General features: G+C 39.9%; 1 protein-coding gene across 2 annotated transcripts; it reads left to right on the plus strand.

The window, feature by feature from the left end:
• Positions 1-19360: 19360 nt before the first annotated feature.
• On the plus strand, positions 19361-22733 carry LOC123151047 (peroxisomal membrane protein 11-5). Of its 2 annotated transcripts, none has more exons than XM_044570831.1 (8): positions 19361-19528; positions 20413-20621; positions 20733-20807; positions 20892-20966; positions 21106-21186; positions 21292-21366; positions 21455-21628; positions 21716-22030. In XM_044570831.1, the coding sequence occupies exons 2-8, from the start codon at positions 20430-20432 to the stop codon at positions 21743-21745; spliced, it is 702 nt and encodes a 233-aa protein (XP_044426766.1). In that variant the 5' UTR covers positions 19361-19528; positions 20413-20429; the 3' UTR covers positions 21746-22030. The 2 variants fall into 2 exon arrangements, with proteins under 2 accessions (XP_044426766.1, XP_044426765.1); XM_044570830.1 differs by lacking the exons at positions 19361-19528; positions 21716-22030 and adding exons at positions 19740-19959; positions 22416-22733 and having other exon boundaries at positions 20422-20621.
• Positions 22734-24806: the final 2073 nt, after the last annotated feature.

Raw genomic sequence — 24806 nt, forward strand, 5'->3', positions numbered from 1 at the left:
GTGTTGTTTGCTTATTTTGATGAATCTATGGCTAGTAAAATAGTTTATAATCCATAGAGAAGTTGGAATACAGTAGGTTTAACACCAATATAAATAAATAATGAGTTCATTACAGTACCTTGAAGTGGTCTTTTGTTTTCTTTCGCTAACGGAGCTCACGAGATTTTCTACTTTAAGTTTTGTGTTGTGAAGTTTTCAAGTTTTGGGTAAAGATTTGATGGATTATGGAACAAGGAGTGGCAAGAGCCTAAGCTTGGGGATGCCCATGGCAGCCCCCAAGATAATCTAAGGACACCTAAAAGCCAAAGCTTGGGGATGCCCCGGAAGGCATCCCCTCTTTCGTCTACTTCTATCGGTAACTTTACTTGGAGCTATATTTTTATTCACCACATGATATGTGTTTTGCTTGGAGCGTCTTTTATAATTTGAGTCTTTGCTTGTTAGTCTACCACAATCATCCTTGCTGTACACACCTTTTGAGAGAGCCATACATAATTTGGAATTTGATAGAATACTCTATGTGCTTCACTTATATCTTTTGAGTTATATAATTTTGCTCTAGTGCTTCACTTATATCTTTTAGAGCACGGTGGTGGATTTGTTTTATAGAAACTATTGATCTCTCATGCTTCACTTAGATTATTTTGAGAGTCTTAATAGCATGGTAATTTGCTTAATAATAATATGCTTGGTATTCAAGATTTGTAAAACTTTCTTTTGAGTGCGTTGAATACTAAGAAAAAATTGATGCTTGATAATTGTTTTGAGATATGAGGATGGTGATATTAGAGTCATGCTAGTTGAGTAGTTGTGAATTTGAGAAATGCTTGTGTTAAAGTTTGTGATTCCCGTAGCATGCACGTATGGTGAACCGTTATGTGATGAAGTCGGAGCATGATTTATTTATTGATTGTCTTTCTTATGAGTGGCGGTCGGGGACGAGCGATGGTCTTTTCCTACCAATCTATCCCCCTAGGATCATGCGCGTAATACTTTGCTTTGATAACTTCTAGATTTTTGCAATAACTATATGAGTTCTTTATGACTAATGTTGAGTCCATGGATTATACGCATTTTCCTTCCTTTCACCATTGCTAGCCTCTCTAATACCACGCACTTTTCGCCGGCATCATACACCGACCAAATACCTTCCTCAAAGCAGCCACCATACCTACCTATCATGGCATTTCCATAGACATTCCGAGATATATTGCCATGCAACTTTCCACCGTTCCATTCATTATGACACGCTCCATCATTGTCATATTGCTAGCATGATCATGTAGTTGACATCGTATTTGTGGCAAAGCCACCGTTCATAATTCTTTCATACATGTCACTCTTGATTCATTGCATATCCCGGTACACCGCCGGAGGCATTCATATAGAGTCATATTTTGTTCTAAGTATTGAGTTGTAATTGTTGAGTTGTAAGAAAAAAAGTGTGATGATCATCATTTTTAGAGCATTGTCCCAAGTGAGGAAAGGATGATGGAGACTATGATTCCCCCACAAGTCGGGATGAGACTCTGGGCGAAAAAAAAGAGGCCATAAAAAAAGAGAAGGCCCAAACAAAAAAACAAAAAAAATGAGAGAAAAAGAGAGAAGGGACAATGCTACTATCCTTTTACCACACTTGTGCTTCAAAGTAGCACCATGATCTTCATGATAGAGAGTCTCTCATTTTGTCACTTTCATATACTAGTGGGAATTTTTCATTATAGAACTTGGCTTGTATATTCCAATGATGGGCTTCCTCAAAATGCCCTAGGTCTTCGTGAGCAAGCAAGTTGGATGCACACCCACTTAGTTTCTTTTGTTGAGCTTTCATATACTTATAGCTCTAGTGCATCCGTTGCATGGCAATCCCTACTCACTCACATTGATATCTATTGATGGGCATCTACATAGCTCGTTGATACGCCTAGTTGATGTGAGACTATCTTCCCCTCTTTTGTCTTCTCCACAACCACCATTCTATTCCACATATAGTGCTATATCCATGGCTCACGCTCATGTATTGCGTGAAGATCGAAAAAGTTTTGAAAATGTCAAAAGTATGAAACAATTGCTTGGCTTGTCATCGGGGTTGTGCATGATTTAAGTACTTTGTGTGGTGAAGATAGATCATAGCCAGACTATATGATTTTGTAGGGATAGCTTTCTTTGGCCATGTTATTTTGAGAAGACATAATTGCTTTGTTAGTATGCTTGAAGTATTATTATTTTTATGTCAACATGAACTTTTGTCTTGAATCTTTTGAATCTGAATATTCATACCACAATTAAGAAGATTTACATTGAAATTATGCCAAGTAGCACTCCGCATCAAAAATTAAGTTTTTATCATTTACCTACTCGAGGACGAGCAAGAATTAGGCCTGGGGATGCTTGATACGTCTCCAACGTATCTATAATTTTTGATTGCTCCATGCTATATTATCTACTGTTTTGGACATTATTGGGCTTTATTACCCACTTTTATATTATTTTTGGGACTAACCTACTAACCGGAGGCCCAGCCCAGAATTGCTGTTTTTTGCCAGTTTTAGGGTTTCGAAGAAAAGGAATATCAAACGGAGTCCAAACGGAATGAAACCTTCGGGAACGTGATTTTCTCACCGAATACAACTCAGGAGACGTGGACCCTACTTCAAGGCACGTAACAGGAGGCCACGAGGTAGGGGGGCGCGCCCTACCCTACCAGGCGCCCCCACCCTCGTGGGCCCCCTGTTGCTCCACCGACGTACTTCTTCCTCCTATATATATCCACATACCCCCAAACAATCAGAAACGGAGCCAAAATACCAATTTCCACCGCCGCTTTCTGTATCCACGAGATCCCATCTTGGGGCCTGTTCCGGAGCTCCGCCGGAGGGGCCATCGATCACGGAGGGCTTCTACATCATCATCCAAGCCCCTCCGATGAAGTGGGAGTAGTTTACTTCAGACCTACGGGTCCATAGTTAGTAGCTAGATGGCTTCTTCTCTCTTTTTGGATCTCAATACAATGTTCTCCCCCTCTCTCGTGGAGATCTATTCGATGTAATCTTCTTTTTGCGGTGTGATTGTTGAGACCGATGAATTGTGGGTTTATGATCAAGTCTATCTATGAATAATATTTGAATCTTCTCTGAATTCTTTTATGTATGATTGGTTATCTTTGCAAGTCTCTTCGAATTATCAGCTTGGTTTGGCCTACTAGATTGGTTGTTCTTGCCATGGGAGAAGTGCTTAGCTTTGGGTTCGATCTTGCGGTGTCCTTTCCCAGTGACAGAAGGGGCAGCAAGGCCACGTATTGTATTGTTGCCATCGAGGATAACAAGATGGGGTTTTTATCATATTGCATGAAACTATCCCTCTACATCATGTCATCTTGCTTAAGGCTTTACTCTATTTTTAACTTAATACTCTAGATGCATGCTGGATAGCGGTCGATGAGTGGAGTAATAGTAGTAGATGCAGGCAGGAGTCGGTCTACTTGTCTCGGACCTGATGCCTATATACATGATCATACCTAGATATTCTCATAACTATGCTCAATTCTGTCAATTGCTCAACAGTAATTTGTTCACCCACCGTAGAATACTTATGCTCTTGAGAGAAGCCACTAGTGAAACCTATGGCCCCAGGGTCTCTTTCTCATCATATCAATCTCCATCACTTTATTATTGCTTTGATTTTACTTTTTACTTTGCATCTTTATCATAAAAATACCAAAAATAGTATTTATCATCTCTATCAGATCTCACTTTCGTAAGTGACCGTGAAGGGATTGACAACCCCTAAGCGCATTGGTTGCATTGAGCTATTGTTTTTGTGTAGGTACGAGGGACTCGTGCATAGCCTCCTACTGGATTGATACCTTGGTTCTCAAAAACTGAGGGAAATACTTACGCTACTTTGCTACATCATCCTCTCCTCTTCGGGGAAATCCAACACAGTGCTCAAGAGGTAGCATGATGCCGCTAGGTGGAGATGGCAGTGCAAAGCTGCCACAAAAGGACGACGATACGATGCCATTAATAGGAGACGGTGATGGTGTGATGTCTTCATCTCAAGGAGAGCTAGTGCGATGGTGACTGCGGTGTTACAGATAGTTCGTGTGAAGCCAACAAATGTTGCAATGTGATGTTGTGGAAAGACAAAGTTATGGTCAGGATTGTGAAGGCGTCGTCCACGGCAATGTGCGGTGAATGGTTCTGCAATGGTGTAATGCACGGCAAAATGTTAAGATGGTATCGATGGGGAAGGCATAGTTAGCAGGAAGATGAAGGTGTTGCATGCGGCAAGATGTCTGATGATTGATGTTGTGAAGACGTCATCTATGGCGCGGTGCAGCTGCTGCGCCCATCAAGATGTTGTGGTGATTCTTATTTTGCTTGCTCTCGCACCTGTCATGCAGGTGCAAGTTTAGTGTACTATATATGTATGCAAGTAATAGATTACCATTTTATTTAGTTTTTTATTCTATCATCTACTTGTTCTTGTTTCCTTTTTATCGTGGTAATACTATTTCAAAAAAATTGTCTACTAAGTTTTTCTGTTTCAGCACTTGTTTATTTCTTTCATTTTGTAAAATGTTTTTTTTACTTCTGTATCTTTTTAAGAGCCCTATGGGAGTACTTAAGCCCACCAAAATGATTTTCATTAAGCTAATAAGTTGTCACATATATGGGCATGTTTTACAGTGGGTGGTGAATGGGTGGAGCGGTGCGAAACAAAATAAACATTTAGAGCAATGCCAAGACGGTCTAAACCCAGACCTTGAGGACCAATTTACGCAAAGAGCGGGAGCAGCGCCATCTCCATAGGAGCGTCTCCGCCACGATGTTCCTTGCAACATCATGAGGAGGACTAGAAGAAGATGCTCGGTACAGAAGCCTTGTTGTTGCGCGTCTCCTCTTGATGCCCCACATCACTGTCATGAGGGCGCTATCAATCTATAATAGTGGCATTGATAATGTGACATTGATATTCATAATGATAATGTGACACTGATTTTGACATCAATTTTATACTGATATTGGGAATGTGACATTGATATTTTGCTAGTACATTTGTGATTTGTTCTTTTGATATTGACAAATTGTGATATGTGGTACTAAAATTGCTATTTGTGATAACCGTGGATTGTGAAATTGAAATTTTGGAGCTTCAATATTGATTTGCAACATTGAAATTTTTTATATGTGGTATTAAAGTTCAAATGCGCGATACTGAAACTATCATTTAAGATATTGAAAATGGTAACCTATGGTACTGAAGTGGTAATTTGTGATAATTAAAAATTTAATGTGTCAATTGTGATGTTGAAATTTGTGATATTGAAGTTGATTTTTTTTATTGAAACTGGCGCTTGTCATATTGAAATATGTGATATTTGATACTGGAATTTTTGACATTGATATCAAAAAAGTATCCATCTATATCATTTGTGATATTGAATTTGTGGTATGTGATATTGAGATAGAATCAAGAATATATATTGGAAATGAAGTTGTAGAAAAAATTAGTTTGGCCTCATGAATTATTGTTGTCGTGGGAGGACGGGGCCATGCTCCATGCATGAGATCCATGTGTCCTTAGGTCAAATAGTTTGGCAGATTTGCTAATTTCCAGGCCACTCATTCTTTTGTGCTAATCTCAACTCTAACAAGTTGTGTCACGTTTTGTTTGCTCTCGCACCTGTCACACAAATGCAAGTTTAGTGCACCATATATGTACACAAGTATTATATTACCATTTTGTTTAGCTTTCCATTCTATCATCTAGTCGTTTTTGTTTATTTTTATTGTGGTAATAATTTCACGAATTTTATCTACTGCATTTTTTTGTTTCAGCATTTGTTTCATTTCTTTCATTTTGCGAAATGTGGTTTCTTTTTTTCTTTTTTTTCTTTTTAAGAGCCCTATGGGGGGACTTAAGCCCACCAAAAATATTTTCTTAAGATAATAAGTTTTCACATACATGGGAATCTTTTACAGTGGGTGGTGAATGGGTGGAGCGGTTTGACAACAAAATAAAAGTTTAGAGGAATGCCAAGAAGGTCTAAACCCAGACCTCGGGATCAATTTACGTAAAGAGCGGGAGCAGCGCCATAGCCATAGGACCGTGTCCACCACGATGTTCTTTGCAACATCATGAGGAGCACTAGAAGAAGCCGCTCGCTGCAGAAGACCTCATTGTTACAGGTCTTCCAGATGCCCCACATCATTGTCATGAGGGTGCTATCAATCTGTGATAGTGGTATTAATAATGCAACATTGATATTTTCTACCATATTTGTGATTTGTGCTATTGATATTTAGAAATTTTTATATGTGGTATTGAAATTGCTATTTGTGATAACTGTGGATTCTGAATTGAAATTTTGGAGCTTCAATATTGATTTGTGACATTGATTTTTTTATATGTGGTATTAAATTTCAAATTTTGTGATAATGAATCTTTCACTTAAGATATTGAAAATTGTACCATATGGTACTAAAGTTGTAGTTTGTCATAATTAAAATTATAATGTGTGAATTGTGATGTTGAAATTTGTGCTATGGTGGCATTGAAGTTGACTTTTTATATTGAAACTATCACTTGTCATATGAAATTTGTGATATCAGATACTGGAATTTGTGACATTGATATCGAAAAATTCTCTGTCTGTACCATCCGTGATACCGAATTTGTGGTATGTGATATTGCGACAGAATCTAGAATATATTGGAAGTGAAATTGTAGAAAAAATATTAGTTTGGCCTCATGAATTATTGTTATTGTGGGAGGATGGTACCATGATCCAGGCATGAGATCCGTGTGTCCTTTTGTTTCCTTATGTCGAATAGTTTGGCGGGTTTACTAATTTCCCAACCACTCATTCTTTCGTGCTAATCTCAACTCTACAAGTTACATCATGTTTTCCTTGCTCTCGCACCTGTCACGCAAGTGCAACTTTAATGTACTATATATGTATGCAAGTATTAGATTATCACTTTTGTTAGTTTTTTATTTCATCATCTAGTTGGTTTTGTTTCTTTTTTATCATGGTAATACTATTCCATGAATTTTGTCAACTATTTTTTTGTTTCAACAATTCTTTCATTTTGTGAAATGTAGTTTATTTTTCTTTTTTGTCCTTTAAGAGCCCTATGAGGGGCTTAAGCCCACCAATAGGATTTTTATTAAGCTAATAAGTTGTCACATACATGGGAATTTTTTATAGTGGGTGGTGAGTAGGGTAGAGCGGTGTGATAGCAAAACAAAAATTTAAAAAGATGTCAAGAAGCTCTAAACCCATACCTTGAGGATCAATTTACGTAAAGAGCGGGAGCAGCGCCATCGCCATAGGAGTATGCCCGCCACGACATTCCTTACAACATCATGATGAGGACTAGAGGAAGACGATCTTGTTGTTGCACGTCTTCCAGATGCCCCCACATCATTGTCATGAGGGTGCTATCAATCAGTGATATTGGTATTGATAATGTAACATTGATATTCATAATGATAATGACATTTTTATATTGATATCAATTTTTGATATCGATAGTTGAACTGTGACATTGATATTTTGCTACTACAATTGTGATTTTTGTTATTCATATTGAGAAATTGCGATATGTGGTATTGAAATTGCTATTTTTTATAATCGTGGATTGTGAAACTGAAACTTTGGAATTCTGACATTGAAAATTTTGATATGTGGTATTGAAGTTCAAATTTGTGATTTTTGATACTTTAATTTGTGACATTGATAGCGAGAAAGTCTTACTTTGTATCATTTGTGATACTGAAATTTGTGGTATGTGATATTGAGATAGAATCTGGAATATATTGGAGGTGAAATTGTAGGAAAATAAGAGTTTGAGCACATGAATTATTCTTGTTGGGGTAGGATGGAGCCATGCTCCATGCATGAGATCTGCGCGTCCTTTTGTTTTCTTAGGTCGAATAGTTTGGCGGGTTTGCTAATTTCCAAACCACTCATACTTTCTTTCTAATCTCAACTCTAACAAACTACATCACATTTTACTTGCTCTCACACCTGTCACGGAAGTGCAAGTTAGTGTACACTATATGTATACGAGTATTACACTACAATTATAGTTTAGTTTTTGCTTCTATAATCTTGTTATTTTTGTTTCTTTCTATCGTGGTAATACTATTTCACAATTTTTTCATACTACTTTTTTTTGGCATTTGTTTCATTTCTTTCATTATGCCAAATACACCTTTTGTTTTACTATATTTTTAAAGCCCTAGGGGCATTAAGCCTACCTAAGTTTTTCATTAAGCTAATAAGTTATCACATACATGGGAATCTTTAAGAGTGGGTAGAGTTGTGCAACAGAAAAAAAAATTAGAGCCATGTCGATAAGCTCGAAACCCGATCCTCGAGGATGAATTTACGCAAAGACGGAAGCAACGTCATCGCCATAGGAGCATGTCAGCCACGATGTTCCTTGCAACAATATGAGGAGAATTATATCAATTTGTGACATTCATATTGAAAATGATACATTGATATTAATTTGTGATATTGTTATTGATAATGTGACAGTGATATTGTCATAATGATAACGTGATGACGTTGATATTGATGTCAATTTTTGATACTAATATTGAAAATGTGACATTGTTATTTTGCTACTGTAATGTGATTTGTGTTATTGATTGATATTGAGAAATTGTCATATGTATTATAGAAATTGCTATTTGTGATAACTGTGGATTCTGATATTAATTTTGGAGCTCCGATAATGATTTGTTATCTTGAAAATTCTTGTATGTGGTGTTGAGTTCAAATTTTTTATACTGAAACTATGGCTTAAGATATTGAAAATTGTGATCTACAGTATTGAAGTTGTAATTTGTGATACTGAAAATTGTAATGTGTGAATTGTGATGTTGAAATTTGTGATATGGTGGCTATTAAGTTGAATTTGTGATAATCAACCTATCACTTGTCATATTGAAATTTTTTATATGTGATACAAGAATTTGTGACATTGATGTCGTCTTTTTTTCATTTTATCATTTGTGATATTGGAATTTGTGGTATGTGATATTGACACATAATCTAGAATATATCGAAAGTAGAACTGCAAAAAAAAGTTTCAAATATATCCAATATTAGCCATGTTTGAAAGGCCTTGTCCTCAGGATTTCAAAAATATAAAAAGATTAAAAAAGAATACTTGTTCATAAGATATGAAACATTGGAAACATACTAAGAAAAAGAATGCAAGTAATTTATATGGGTGGAAGAACAATCATGCATTCACGTTCTGTCCTTTTCTCTGCTAAAAGGGTGTTGTGCTACACCTACAAACACAACTTATATAATTCAATTTATATGCTAACATGAAATTTTTGATTGGAAATAATGGGTGGGGGTTGAGGTGCGGTGAAATTCAGGAGTGTGGGTATTAGTGGAGGATTTTTGCAAAAAGGTGGTGGGGCCCTCTAATGCGACCTAATTTTGTTATACATATGAGAGGCAAAGTAAATACATGGGACACCACATGCATGTAAGTCCAAGAGGCATGGACTTTAAAGCGAATGAGGGGTGGATGTTTCTCCAGTATATACTTTCAATTTCAGAAAATGAAATTTCAACATGCTAGTCCTTGCTGACCTCGATGTTAGAACAAAAAAACATGGACCAACTGAGTGCACCGCAAACTACCTTCCAGCGAAACAGACAGTGGTATCAAGCAATCACCCAAGCTAATGAAATTTTACGATGATAATTCCGAGGGCTAAATCGAGAGCCGGGTTCGGGAGGCGAGGAGAAAGATTCCCCCACCCAAACTTTTGTGGACAAACGAACGACATGTAGCACGTACATGTAGGTTGGACACATCATTAGCCACCCATGCACGTGTCGGTCTCAACCATGCATGCCTAGATGAAGCGGCAACACAAGGCTACAAAGGGTTGAAACTATAGCAACGATGCCTCCTCATGACAGTACCATGGATCGCATGAAAAAAGGTGAGGCATTGTTGCAAAGCAAAGGTTATCAAATCGATTCGATGCTAACAAGGAGTTGGTAGAACCCTCTCTCTCCCACCCACTGTATTTATCTCTCTGTCGATCGAGATAAGTAGCGGCGAGTCATTTCTTGTGTGCGGGTTGATTCATGCTCTACTTGACTCGGGTCTGCGTTCGCTTCCCATGTGTAGAGAATGCAGGACCCCCTATGGACTCAACAAGCTAAGCGCATGGGTCTACAGATGTACAACTATTATTTCAAAAGACAAGCTCATACTAATTTTAAACTATGTACACCCAAACTAGAATTCTTGCATACGCCACCGCCCCCACCCCTCCCCGGCAAGCTGGCAATGGCCACATCACACGTGCACGGGCTCTTGTTCATGGCCCATTCGCTCAATGGTGGAGCCAAGACCTTTTGTGAAGCCTGAGCAAGCTTGAGCTAAGTCTCTAATATATAACTCAAATTCGGGTTGGACACGCAACATATAAAATAGCCCCAAACTTTCGAACCACAAATCTTCATTAATAAATAATAAATTGAAAATACAAACATAGTAGTCTAAAATGGAAAGATCGGTTAGACATTTAAGCCCTAAGTCTATCAAACCATAGATGGACAAATCAGTGCAATTTTGTTCTTTTTGGTTCGTTGCACTGATCCGCAATACGTGTTGGACCCAAGTTCACCATCTTGACTGGTTGTCTTGATTGGTTCGTTGCATCATAGCGTTGGTCTGGTTTTGGTTTTTTTCTTGGTTTTCGATGTTACTTTTGCATGTTCCTATAGTCTTGAGAATATTTTATAAATAATATTCAGACATTAAAAAGCCATCTGTAATATTCAATAAATGTTCACATACTGAAAAGATTCTTCATGTTGCTTACAAAAATGTTCGTACCTTTCAAAAAAATGTTCATAATTTTTTTAAAATGTTCATCCTGTGTTCACAAAAAATGATCGTTGTGTATTAAAAAAATCATAGTGTATTTAAAAATTGTTCACTGTGTATCTAAAAGTATGTTGAACATGTTAAAAAAAATTCATCATGTATTAGAAAAATATTCAGCATGTATATCATATTTTATAAGGTGCGTTTGAAAAAATTTCACTATGTATTACAAAAACATACATAACATGTAAGAATATTCGCACATTTTTGAAAAATGTTCAACGTGTTTTAGAGAAGTTTGCCATGTATTTACAAAATGTTCATTGTGCATTCAAGAAATATTTAACATGTATTCGAATAAATGATGAACGTGGATTTGACAAATATTTAGAGTACGCAGCCAGCCCGGGCAGGTGCACAGGTGCCGTGTGTTGTCTCCACCACGTACTGCTTCTGCCCACAGATAGACGGCTGCGAGTCCGAGTCATTTCGCAGCTGCTAGCCGAGCAAATGCATCATGCTTGTTGGGGTGGTCAGCTCTGTGTTCGCTTGGCGCCCATGGGCCGAGAATCCATACCACCCGCGGCCAGTTCCCAGTGGTGGCCACAGGTTCTCATATGTCGGCGACTCTCAAGTGTTTGTGCATGTGTCGGATTCCCATTTGATGAGCCGCGAGCTATGCCGGCAACGTCGAGCAGACGGCTGGGTGCGACGAACAAGAGCATGCCACACCGACAGGTACGCGTTTTCACACTGCCATTCCTTTTTTTATTTGGAACGAAGACGCTAGTTTTAAATTAATAAAACCACTAGGCAGCAACACAAGGTTCGAGTAACTTACACACCAATATAGTTCGGCCAAACCGCAAGGCCACACGATCATTACATAACCAAGTTCAAATATCAGAGACCCAACATGGGTGACCAAATTCCTACTGAAGCATCACGCCTTGCCACCCCAAAACACTACCGATGCCAAAAGAGTCAAGATCCAGCTAAAGCTGAGTGCCGAAGCCGTGAGATACTGCTGCTGATCTTCTCCATCGTGGTCCTCATGAGTTCAGCATCGCGTTGTTACCCCAACGGTGTCCATATCTGAAGAAAAAAAATGGCATTTAAAAATTACATCAGCCGGGTGAGCAGGGATTTTTTTTCTATCGTCATCTTATTCCGGATCGTACCACAACAACGCCCCCCCACGCATCGCCATAGCACCCTAGCGTTAGCCCCCTGCTGGGTTTGAATAACTGCCAATAGATCTGATCCCGACCTAGGGTTCCAGTTCTGGTGGAACACGTCCCTGACGGCACACCACGCGAACTTAGCTAACGCACATTGAAATAACGCATGGTTCGCGTCCTCGTGAAGCTCACACACTACACAGGATCCATCAGAGAGGCCGTTGTGCTTGGCCACATTATCAGCCGTTGGGAGACGGTTTCTGAACATTTGCTAGAGGAAAATCTTTATCTTGAGCGAAAGCCTGGCCTTCCATAGCCTCCTAGCTATGTCTAAGGATCTTCCCTCGGACAGTTTGTTATACAAGGACTTGACCGAGAACTTATGAGACGTTGTCAAGTCTCATGAGACCTCATCAGCTCCCAAGCTGAGAGGCGGGCAACAATCTTAGCCTGCAGCAAGTCCCAACTAGCCGCTTCTTGCGTCGAGAAGGGCCGCAAGAAATGGATCGCCGGTGGCGAGGTGCGCAAGGCGTGACCCACCAACATGTCGATGCCCGTGGCCACGTTATATAGTTGCGGGAAGGCATGCCAAAGAGGACTGTCCGCGATCCATTTGTCTAACCAAAAACGCGTAGACATGCCGTTATTTACGGCAAAATGAGCCCCTACCGAGAACGCCGGATGCACCGCCTGAATCCCGTTCCAGAACGCCGAGCCCGAGGGCTCCACACTGCCATTCCTTCCTCGTCGTCGACCGGACTCGAGGCCATTTCACTCGCCGGATGTCAAAAACAAAATGGAAATCCACTCCATGAGAGAGATATAGGTGCTTCGAGGTTGTTTCGTATGTCCTGGACAAAATCCATTCATGTACCTTCGGTTGGCCGCCGAATCGTCACCGCTCATGGAACAAAATTCCGGGCCATGATTTTTGCTAGGACCATTTCTCGCTGATTGTGAGATTTTAGGCGGCCTCGCCACTAGAGTTGCGTTACTTGGCAGGCTCAGTAATATAGCTATTGGATGAGTTTATTTTAGTATATGGTTTTCTTTATCGGTCCTTCACTATTTGCATCGGCTTCCTTCGGTTATGTCGTTTTATTTGGTTTTCTTTTTCCCTTTTTAATTTTTTCTTCAGTTTCCTTTTTTCTATCTTTGAATTTCGTCGGTTTTCCTTTTTTTTCAACACATGTCTACTTTTTCATGCATATCATACATTTTTCATATACATTAGTAACATTTTTACACACGTTTAACATCTTTCAAATACATGTTTTGATGTCTATTTTTTGAAAACGTAATGTATACTTTTCATATATATCTGAAACATTAATTTTATAATTATTTAACATTTTTCAATATATGATTAATATTTTTCCAAATTCATTTGTTTGAAAACGTGTTGGTATTTTTCTAAATGCACATTAAAAAATCAGAACTGGAGAAAATATTGTCTAAAATCACGCAAGCATTTTTGTACATTGCATTAACATTTTTTAAAATTTCATGAATATATTTTTAACATTTGTGAATATTTTGAAATTTTAACGTACAATATCTGAATGCTATTAAATCTTTTTAGATTGTACAATTCTTTTTAAAATACCACTTATATTGTTTCTAAATTCTATTATACTTTTTTATTGCTATCATTTTTTATAAAAAAGTATGCTAATAATTTTTACACCACATTAACATTTTTTTTAAATCATAAGTATTTCTAAATTCTAAAGTACATGTATTTACAATTTTATCAAAAATATGATCGAAAGAAAAATAAAATAAAACAATGAATGAATGAATCAAAAAACAGAGAAGAAAAATAAACTAACATCAAGGAAGCTACTGGGCCTGGTCAATTAGTAGAGACGCCTGAGGCCAGACAAGCTTTTATCTCGCTATAAGCGAGACAAAACTGCTCCCCGCAATTCCACGAAAGCCCCATTTTTGCTGAAAAAAAACAGAAGCTGGCATCCGGGATGTAGCTATATCTCGCCGTATGGGCCCGTCTAGTTACTAAGGAAACGGTTTTAGGAGCTTCCTCTTGCCTAAAAAAGGGAGCTTCTGCGCATTTTTTTCTCTATGCTAGTTTTTATCAGTTTTTCGTCTGCTTTTTTTCGTGTTCTCTGTTTCCTTACTGGTTTTCTCTACTTTTATCTATTTTTTTATTTTCCTTTCATTTTATAAACAGGTTTATTTTTCCATATGCATCTGGAGCATTTTTTTTACACACGTTGATCATTTTCAAAGTATATGATCAACATGTGTTTCAAATACATGTTTTGACAATTCTCGAATCTGTGTTAAATATTTATGAAATATAGGCTGAAGTTTTGCTAATGCACGAAACATTTTTTTGAAAACAATACAACCATTTGCTTTCATTTTTCCTTTTCCCTCTGTAGTTTTCTCAAATACATGTAGATTATTTTTCATTAAACATTATAAAAAATTGAAACATTCATACCATTTTTGATAGATATTAAACATTTATAAAATACATGATGATGCTTTTTAAGGTACATATTTGTTTTCTTTAATAAATTCCAAAACATTTAATATGCATTGGACGTTTTTTTAATTTTATGAAACATTTTTTAAGTATGTGAACATTTCTTTTTACATTGTACAAACACGTTTTTTAATGTTATGAACATATTCCTCAAATATTTGATTTTTTAAATGTCATAAATATTTTTTTTACATTACACAAACGTTTTTTTACACATATACATGATGAAATAATGTGAAGAAGTTTTGAACATTTGTTTGAAACATGGGAACAGCCTTAAATGCCAGGAACAATTTCTTGAAGGCTATCAATATTATTAAAAGATGTCCATCATTATTTACACTGCATGAAAGTATTTTAAATGTTCGATGAACACTTTTCAAAATTTAGGTGAAGTCATTTTTTGTAATAACGGAAAAAAATAAAATAATAAGAGAAAAACCAAAGCAAACGAACTAACATGCGTAGCAAGTAACAAACTGACCCGGTTCCAAGGGAAGTAGTCATGATTTTATTTCTTTTTCTCTATGTTGGTTCTTATCTGGTGTTCTTATAGTTATTTAATTCTCTGTGTTTCTTTACCGGTTTTCTTTGGTTTTTTTCTTTTTTTCTTTTATTCATTTCATTTTTCTAATACTGTGTGCTGCTTGATAATTGTTATAATTTTTTCGAATACATTTGGAGCATTTTTTATATATGTTGAACATTTTTTTAATGATGACGCAAGAAGCGTCCGACTCTAAATTAATAAACTTCACCACAGGCAGAGTACGAGACAAGGAACGAAACTAAAATAACAAGAAACAAGTCTGAGCCAAATACGTAAACTTCGATACAAGGGGTCAAAGGGCCCCACCCAAGAGCACGCATGCTCAAACAGATGCAGCGGGGATCTGGGCGATGACTTAGATGTTCTTGATCTTCTCCATCGCCTCGCTCATGAACTCAGAGTCCTTGTGTTTTCCTAGAAGTGCCCATTGCTGCAAAAATAGATGACATTTGCCAATACAATCAGCCGGATGCGATGGAAATTTCTACTCGACAGTGATCTTGTTCCTAATAGACCACATCAACAACACAATGCCATAAGACTCTACCGTTGTGTTGGGGCACTTTTGTGGTCGCTGTGGTCAATGATGTACATTTTTTAATGCATGTTTTGAATGTTGTTTCGAATACGTGTTAAATATTTGTCAAATAAACGTTGAACCTTTCTTTAATGACAAGGAACATTTTTTAATACCTTGCAAACATTCGTTTTTTTAATACCTGTAGACTTTTTTCAGTGCAGTTGTACAATTTTTTTATGCATGCATAACATATTTTTGGTACATATTGAACATTTCTGAAATACATGATGATGATTTAGAAAAACATATTTGAAATTGTCGTCAAATATATTCAAAACATTTTTAAATACGCATTGAACATTTTTTTTGAATGGTATGAGACTCTTTTCAACTATGTGAACACTCTCTATCTTGTACTAACATTTTTTTGAATGGTATGAGACTCTTTTTAACTATGTGAATTCTCTCTATCTTGTAGTAACATTTTTTTAAATGTCGTGAACATATTCCCGAAACGTGTGAACATTTTTTTAATGTCACAAACATTTTGTAATTACGAAAACTTTCTCATACTTCATAAACATTATGAAAAATGTGAAGAAATTTCTTTGAATGCTTTAAAAAAAATTAATGTTACGTGAATTTTTTCTATATTGCGTAAACATAAAATGTCATGAAAATTTGTTTGGTACATGTGAACAGTTTTTAAATGCCACGGACGATTTTTTGAATGCTATCAATATTTTTAAATGGCGTGCATCATTATGTTTACACTATATGAAAGTTTCCTATATGTGCAATGAACACTTTTAAAAATTAAGTAAAAATAATTTTGAAACATCTATATATTTTTGGAATTCAAATAAAATTAAAATAATTATAAAAAACAAAGGAACGAACTAACATTTGTAGCAACTAACAGGCTGGTGCAGTAACGCGTACTTTGCCTTGAAAGTCGCTACTAATGCCTTGCCGATCGACATGGCAGAAGAAGTACAGTAGGAGTCTGGAGGTTAATGACCTTTGTCCAATTTGTGTTGTTGGGCTGGAAGATAACTTCCATCCCCTCTGTCTCTGCACTTTTGCTCGAGGAATATGGCAAAAAATGTCGGAGGTTTGGACTTTACCTAACTTGGCTGCTATTAAAAATACACCATAAACCAGAGCCTCCAATGGAAGCGTCCAAGAGGTATTTGGTGAGTTACTTTGATTCCTTCGTCGGACTTAAAATTGATATGCCTTCTAATCTGAGCAAAGGGAAGTCCTTAGTTACATATGACAGGCCACTTAAAAATCCATGCGAATAGTTGAGAGCACTCCTGTCAAATGGTGTCCTCCTATGGCGGGTTGGGTGAAATTGAATACTGATATGTCCTATGTGAAAAATGGTACGGTTGGTGCGGGGATGATGCTGCGAGATGATAGAGGTAATGTCATTTACTCGGCTTGCAGGGAGCTTTTTTCATGCGGAGAAATTCTTGAGGTTGAGTTGTGTGCTTACATGGAAGGCCTATCTTTTGCAATTTAAAGAAGCGACTTGCCAATCATTATTGAGATGACTCCATTGTTGCAGTTAAGCTGATTCAAGTGAAGGATATTGATAGATCGATCTACTCTCTTTAGTAAAAGAAATTCGACATCTGAGGTCTCTACGTGATTCTTGTATTACTCATGTAAATCGTAAAAAAATATAGTTAGCGATAGTTTAACAAAGTTTTTCTTTTAACATATAGCTTAACAAAGTTTGCTATACTAGAGGGCAAAACTATGACCTGGGTTGGGTCAGGCTCATCAGTTTGTTTAAAGCTAGCCAAGGCTGATTGTAAGGACATTGAGATTTGAGTAATATACAAAGATTTTACCTGAAAAAAAAAGAGAAAAAAAAAGAAGCGGGGAGGACGCTTGCGCTCGGTGCACGCGAACTATAGACGCGGCCGAAATACTACGCAACGCCTTTTCTGTTACAGCCAGCTTTTGAAGCTGCGGTTCATGTCAGCTGGGCCCCACCAAGCGCTTTCTTGCGGGTTTGTGTCACCACCAAATCCTATCCAACGAGCCTTTCCTGGGTTTTAGCTTAGCTACGGCCACGCCGTCTGGTCACAAACGTTTCCTATGCCTCTAGGCATTTCTAGTTTTCAACTGCTTATATAAACCACGGGGGATCGACTGCCCTATTACATTCTTACCATGGGTTGCCATCGCCATTCGCCCTCGCGGCAACATGCTCAAACATGCGGCCGCTAGGTTAACGTTTTGGGTTTGTTGTCACCCGCCATGCCCTTCCACCCGGCACCCATCTGAGTTGCCACGTTTTGTCTCATTTAGCGATCAAATGTCAACGATGGTGAAGAGACAATGTCGAGACGGGCAAGACCTTTGATTTCGCCTTGTAGCTTTCTTCCTTAATTACTTCTTGTTTTGTTTTTGGCAACTTTGTTGTATGCCGTGGTGACCTTTGATGGTCGAAGAGTGGTATACTATAAGTTTAAATTTTGGATGGATTTCAGCCTTGTCTGATTATCCAGGACCCGTTCGATCAATTTGAGTGCTCTAATTCAAGTAGTTGTGAGTTTATTTGTTCATCGTCTCGAAGCCTAGTGAGCAATTTTTTGTACTAAATACTAATTATAAAAGTAGAGCGAAATCAATTTTAATGAACTAAAATCCTATGGGTACTATCTACGCTCTTGTCAGAATAAAGCATATTAGTAGGTTATCATGTATGTTTAACGCTTCGTGATTGAGGATTGAGACAAGCGATTTAAATCCTAGTCGCCAAGAGGGTGTGTCGCCGGGGAGGTTGTTGATGTGTGTGTGTGTGAGGGGGGGGGGGGGGTTGCTATGGAGGAGTTGGTGGCCTGCCGTGGCTCGGAGACGAGATGAGCGACCGAGGTGCGGTCTTCAGCAGGCAATGCTCAAAGGTTGCGCCGACGATCCATCGCATCGATTTTCAATGAGGGTTTGGCCTAGCCGGGTCACAAGAGAAGATGGCACTGGTGCATGGTCCTAGGTGGTGTTGAGCTTGACATTAGACTTGTATCTGTTGTGCAACGGCATGGGCAATTCATCTCAGGTTTTGTTAGGGAGTCTTCTGTGTTTGGATTGGGGCAGCGACGAAGCGGCGTTGTCCTAGTGTAGAAATAATTCCCCCCCCCCCCCCCCCCGCCCTTTCCTCATTCCATTTGCATGCCTATTGCCAACAACGGGCTGTGGACCCGTGTCTCTGGCATGCCTTTCAAGATCCGGTCGGTTTTGGTTTTCACAGTATATGTCTGGCAGGCCTAAAAATTTTAATTTTTTTTTCTATAAGGGTGTGTTTGTAAGGACATGTACTATTATTTTATCATTGAATCATTTATTTCTCTTGAAAGTTGAAAGCAGGTTAATTCTTTTACAAACGTTCTTTTTTAGGCGGTCTACATCCATTATGCGGCATATGTGTTACATCGTGTATATACAACCTAATCGCACACCACTTTTTAGCAATGGAATGGAGCCAGCACGAAGAAAATATGAGAGTTACAAAAAAAAAAGCTTCATACTAAAAAAAATACTTGCTCCCGTTGACGAGTATAAGATGTTCTAACTATTTTTGTAGCAAATGTGCACAGACATGTTTTAGCGTGTTTGTTCACTTTTTCGGTCTATGCATAGTCTATAGTGAAATATTCAAAACATTTTATATTTGCGAATGGGTGCGTGTAGCAATTATCAGCCTGGCATTATAACGGGGACCTGCGATGCTTGCTCGTGGCGTCCTGTACTAGTAGAGTACATCTCTGTCCCAATCGCCGTGATCCAGCTAGCTTACTACACAGGCAAGGGCGATTCGATCGAGGCCGCCGCCGCCGCCGCCGGAGACGACCCCGCCGCCTTCAGGTACGAGCACCAGCCCGGAACCCCATCGCAATTTTTCCTCTTTACTCGTTGCAAGCTGTTCCCCTGCTCGGCGGCGCGCCTGCGACCAACTAACTTCCTGCCCCCGAAATCCCTCGCTTCCTGCCCGCTTTCTCCCGGGATCCCCTTCTCTCCGTGCTCCTCGCCTGATCCGGTGGGCGACGCCGGATCTGTCCCTAAGTCCACCGCCGCCGTGCCGCAGCTTGGCATGGGCAGCTTCGCCCGCCGTCGCCGCGCTGCTTCGGCCTCGTCGCGGCATGTTCGGGGCCCCTGCTTCCTCCGCCCCCCAATCGGCGGCCATGGAAATTTGTCTTTGATGTATCAGCTTTTAGTTCCCCATACAGTGAGGGCTCGGTTCCGAACTGGCCTCACCATCCGCCCCTGTCGCGATCCACCGGTAATTCTTGGGCTCTGTTCTCGACCTCTCGGAGTCGGAGGTGCTCTGTATTACCATTGGCGTTCCGATTTTAGTCCGGTAGTTCTTCGCTGATAGCCGCTGGTGGACTGTGCAGCGCGCTGAATTTGGCTGAATTGCTGTAGCCAGATCAAAATTGGGTGCCACTGGGTTGACCTTTGTGTTCCTATGGACAGCATATGCGAGTGCAAATCGTATGGAACCCCTGAACTGTATGGTAGAAGTATGAACCAAGAAAGAGTCAGTTGAGCAATCCTTTTCCATAATAACAGGTTGCATCCGAGGCTCTGAACCTCGTGCAATATTCGGTATGCAGTAGAGATTATTATTCGGCGAACACAAAATTACCCTATGGTTTTGTGCTTTACTTACATGGATGCTTCTGTGATTATAATCTTCCTCAGTTCACTGTTATGAGTTTGAGCTTTTGACACAACATTTACTTTTGCAGTTAGTTAAGATACAAAAATGGCCTCATTGGACACCGTCACAGGAGATCTTGGCCTGGTTGTTTTGTACCTAAGCAAGGCTGAGGCAAGAGATAAGATCTGCAGAGCTATACAATATGGATCCAAGTTCCTGAGCAACGGACAACCAGGACCTGCACAGAATGTCGACAAATCAACTAGTCTTGCTCGGAAAGTTTTCCGGCTGTTTAAGGTAGAATGTCATTTTTTTTGTGTGTAGCAGAGTTTGCGAATAGAAAAAAAAATCGTATTTAAATCTTGACATGGTCTATGGCGTCACTGATGCACTATTGATGGTTTGCAGTTTGTTAATGATCTCCAAGCTCTGATTAGCCCCCCTGCCAAAGGAACTCCACTTCCGCTGATCTTACTTGGAAAGGTACGCTGGTGCTGGTGTTACATTGTGGGAACATAGTCAGCTGAAGATAGCCTTCTAATTTTCTAATTCTGCTTATGTCCTCAGTCGAAGAACGCGATGCTGTCAACTTTCCTCTTTCTGGACCAAATTGTTTGGGCTGGGAGAACAGGAGTATACAAGGTCTGAATTGTTCTTCACATCAGCATGTTAGATGTTTAATTCTTTATATGGTTTTACCTTATTTATCCCTCCAAAAGTTCACACAAGAAATTCCATTACCTACATGGTGACAAGCAAAACAATCCAACTGTTTCTGCAGAACAAGGAGCGAGCAGAATTCCTTGGCAGGATTGCCTTTTATTGCTTTCTTGGATCTAATACATGTACTACCATCATCGAGGTTTGTTGCTTCCCTATATGGCTATCTGGAAACTATTTGATTCTGTTCTGTGTCAGATCATTGTATATTAACTGAAATTAACATCTGACCCGTGCTTCATTCTAGCTAGCGGAGCTTCAGCGGCTTTCCAAATCGATGAAGAAGTTAGAGAAGGACCTCAAGCACCAAGAGCTGTACAAGGTACTATTAGTTCAACTGTAGGGTCTTGACATGACACATCTCCTGTAGTTACTTCCACTAACGCATTCTACTGTACCGGTGATGCTAGAACGAGCAGTATCGGATGAAGCTGAAGAAGTCCAATGAGAGGCTGCTTGCTCTCATCAAATCGAGCCTTGACATAGTTGTCGCAGTGGGGCTGCTGCAACTGGCCCCGAAAAAGGTCACTCCTCGCGTCACTGGGGCCTTTGGGTTCGCTAGCTCGCTCATCGCCTGTTACCAGGTGGGTATCTCATCCCAACTCCAGAATCTGAACTATTGTTTAAGCCACCACAAAACTCCAGAATCTGAACTATTGTTTCCTTGGCAGTTGCTTCCAGCCCCAGCCAAATCCAAGTGATCTGCCTGCCCACCTCGGGCCAGGCAGCTGGTGCATCGATTGGTGAAACGGCGGTTGCTGTCGCTGATACTTGATAAGAAATAAATCTGGACCAAATTGTCCGTCCTGTAGGATATAACCGAGGATTATTGTTGTGGAAGTCGGCATTGCCCAGGGCCATCTCATAGCCTGGTTGATCTGCCTTGCCTTATGACTTGATTATGTAGCACGCTTGTATTTGTATGGTCTGGTGTGCCACTATCATACTATAACTGTTGCAAAATAATTAGAAATTTCATACTAGAATGGTGATGGCTCGCATCTAGATTTATCTTGACGTTGTGCTGCAATGATAATGCGTTAGCTGGATGTTTTTTTCTTCTTCTGTTGTTTTTGTTGAGAAAAAAAATCATGTATGTTTTATGAAGTTGCCTTCTGCAAACCAAAACTTTATTTCTCGAGGGGTGCGTGGGCCTAGTCTAAATGCGACTGAAATTGGTGCAAAGTTGCAGCAAGATAGTCTCAGGCAGAGGGACGAAATTTCCAACAGAACAAACAGCATTACAAGTGTGGCGTTGAATGGGAAACAAACAGGACATTAGACTGCCATGGCATGCCCCTGAAAATAGCAACATCATGAAGGGAATCACACTATTTTCCAGTTGACGTGAAAAACAAAATTTGGATGGAGGTTGTCTCTCCCCCCTCCACTACCGGTGCCAACACGCTGCTCCCCATCTACAACACCTACGAGGAGGATCCTTCTCCGCCCTTCTGCCATGAAACCAATTGCTTTCGATCTACCCAGGTCGCGCTCAGGACCACCTTGCGGATCCGGAACACTGTTGGCAAGGAGTTCAAAGAACAACTCCGGCGTTCCTCCCTCCTGCTCTGCTTGGCTATGCATCTCCTTCACCTCCACCTCTCTCTCTCTGGCTACACGAACCCTAGTAGCTGCTCTGCTTCAGGCAATTCTTGGGGGGTCTGCACCATGCTTCGCCGTGGTTAAGCTTGACCGGCTGAACTACTACTCTGTCGATTATGAGTACACGTGACAATGCATCCTTCAAGAAAACTTTAGCTTCAAGTTGGTACCACATCCCACCCATCACCCTCAGTGAACCCACTTCTTTTGAGCCGCAAGCTCACTCCTCGCGTTTCCTGACCAGAGGCAGATGGCTGACGCTTTCCGCAAAGAATTCCGTCATCCCGCCAACGGCCTAAACCCGAACCTCCTGATCTGCCGCCTCCTCAATAGTATCACCACGCTGCCACGAAACGACCGGGTTTTAAATTCCGATCTCTCATGCTAGCTGCGTACCAAAATGCATGTTACTCCCACTCCAACTTTCAAAAATCCACAGCCAAAAATGCTTGCTATTTGGATTAGCTTCTCATCTTTCATAAAACCAAGTGCCTTTTTGGTCAAATTAACCCTTGACCACCTGTTCTCTGGGTTTAGTGCTTTTTGTGCCTCTCCCTAATGTTTTCCGGTCGTGGGTGTCATCAGAGATGATTAACGCTAAGGGGCAAATCCAACACGCCGATCCAAACGAACGTTTGGATTTTGTCTGTTTGGATACAACGATGCGGACGCCGAAGTCTAGTTCTGTTTGTCAGCACATAGGTGTGCCCAACGCGGACCAACGCATTTCGCACTTTGGGCGGACTTTGGGATTTTAACAAACGAAATATGTATATGGCAACCGTGTGGCAGATTGCGAAACTGCCACACGCATCCAGCGCCGTCAGTTCCCTCTCGATCTCCTTCCTTTCCCGCACGTCCTCCCCGACCGACCTCCCGATTTCTTTCCCGCACGCCTCCCAATCTCCTTCCTTGCCCGCACGTCCTCCCCGACCGACCTCCCCCGATTTCTTTTCTTTCCCGCACGCCCTCTCCGATTTTATCGGGCACACCCGCTCGTGCCTTCCTAATTTTCGTAATCGTCAATTATGGCCCCACGCGGCTTCCCGATTTGCAGGCAAAAATAATGGTTGGACTAGGATTTGATCTTTGATCTGCAGGTAATCAACTAAGGGAACTAACCACCTCACCTATGACACTCATTGTTGAACAAGCTAAGGGAAATACTGTTTTTGACATGTTTTTTCCTTTAATATGTTAGCACTGAAAAAAATTGTTTCACCTATCAAACCTGGCACATAAACTATTCCCGTGGTAAATTCTCCATCGCCACCATGATAAATGATGCACCACCAACATGATCTTTTGTATACCACGCGGTACATTATGTGTAATTAGCATGGTCATAAGTACTGAAGGCGTGATAACTTTGACGAAAGCATCGTGGTAACTTTGATCATTGAGAATAAATTTGTTGATCCCCCCTCGGTAATTTCTGTAAATAGCACGATAACATCCACGCTATAGACCTGATAATTTAGATACAAACATCCTGGTAACTTTAACCATTGGGAAAGACAAATGTGAAAAGATACCCGACAATTTATGTGTAAATAGATGGTAATATACGCAGCGCACATCTGATAACTGAGGTAGAAACACCATGGTAACTTTGACCGTAGGGATTTGTTTTTTGAAAAGATACTCCGGTATCTTCTGTGTAAATAGCACGGTATTATACCTCCCTCCCCTGCATTTTTATGTGTAAATAGCATGAAAACATATGCACTGCGATAACTAAATACCATGATAAGTTTTTGACCCGTGTGTGTGGGTGGGTGGGGGGGGGGGGGGGAATTTGTCGAAACACACCCCTGATAAATTTTGTGTAAATAGCATGATATTTTAAGCACTACGGGCTTGATAGGTTACCTAGAATCGCCATGATAACTTTTTGTCCCGGGAAAAAGTTGTTCAAAACATCCCCAATAATTTTTTGTGTAAATAACATGATAATATAAGCACCGCATAACCGATAACTTGCAATATAAACATGATGGTAACTTTTTTACCAAAGGAACATAAGTTGTTAAAAACATAGACTCGCCTCGCGCGTGGGCCTCTTGGATGAACACAACACATGGCGTGCCATAGGAAAGTCACATAATATTTAGTGTCATGAGGGACACACGTGCTATAGGCGTGATAAGTTACGCA

Source organism: Triticum aestivum, chromosome 7A, assembly GCF_018294505.1.
Source record: "Triticum aestivum cultivar Chinese Spring chromosome 7A, IWGSC CS RefSeq v2.1, whole genome shotgun sequence".
NCBI classification, from domain to species: Eukaryota; Viridiplantae; Streptophyta; class Magnoliopsida; order Poales; family Poaceae; genus Triticum; species Triticum aestivum.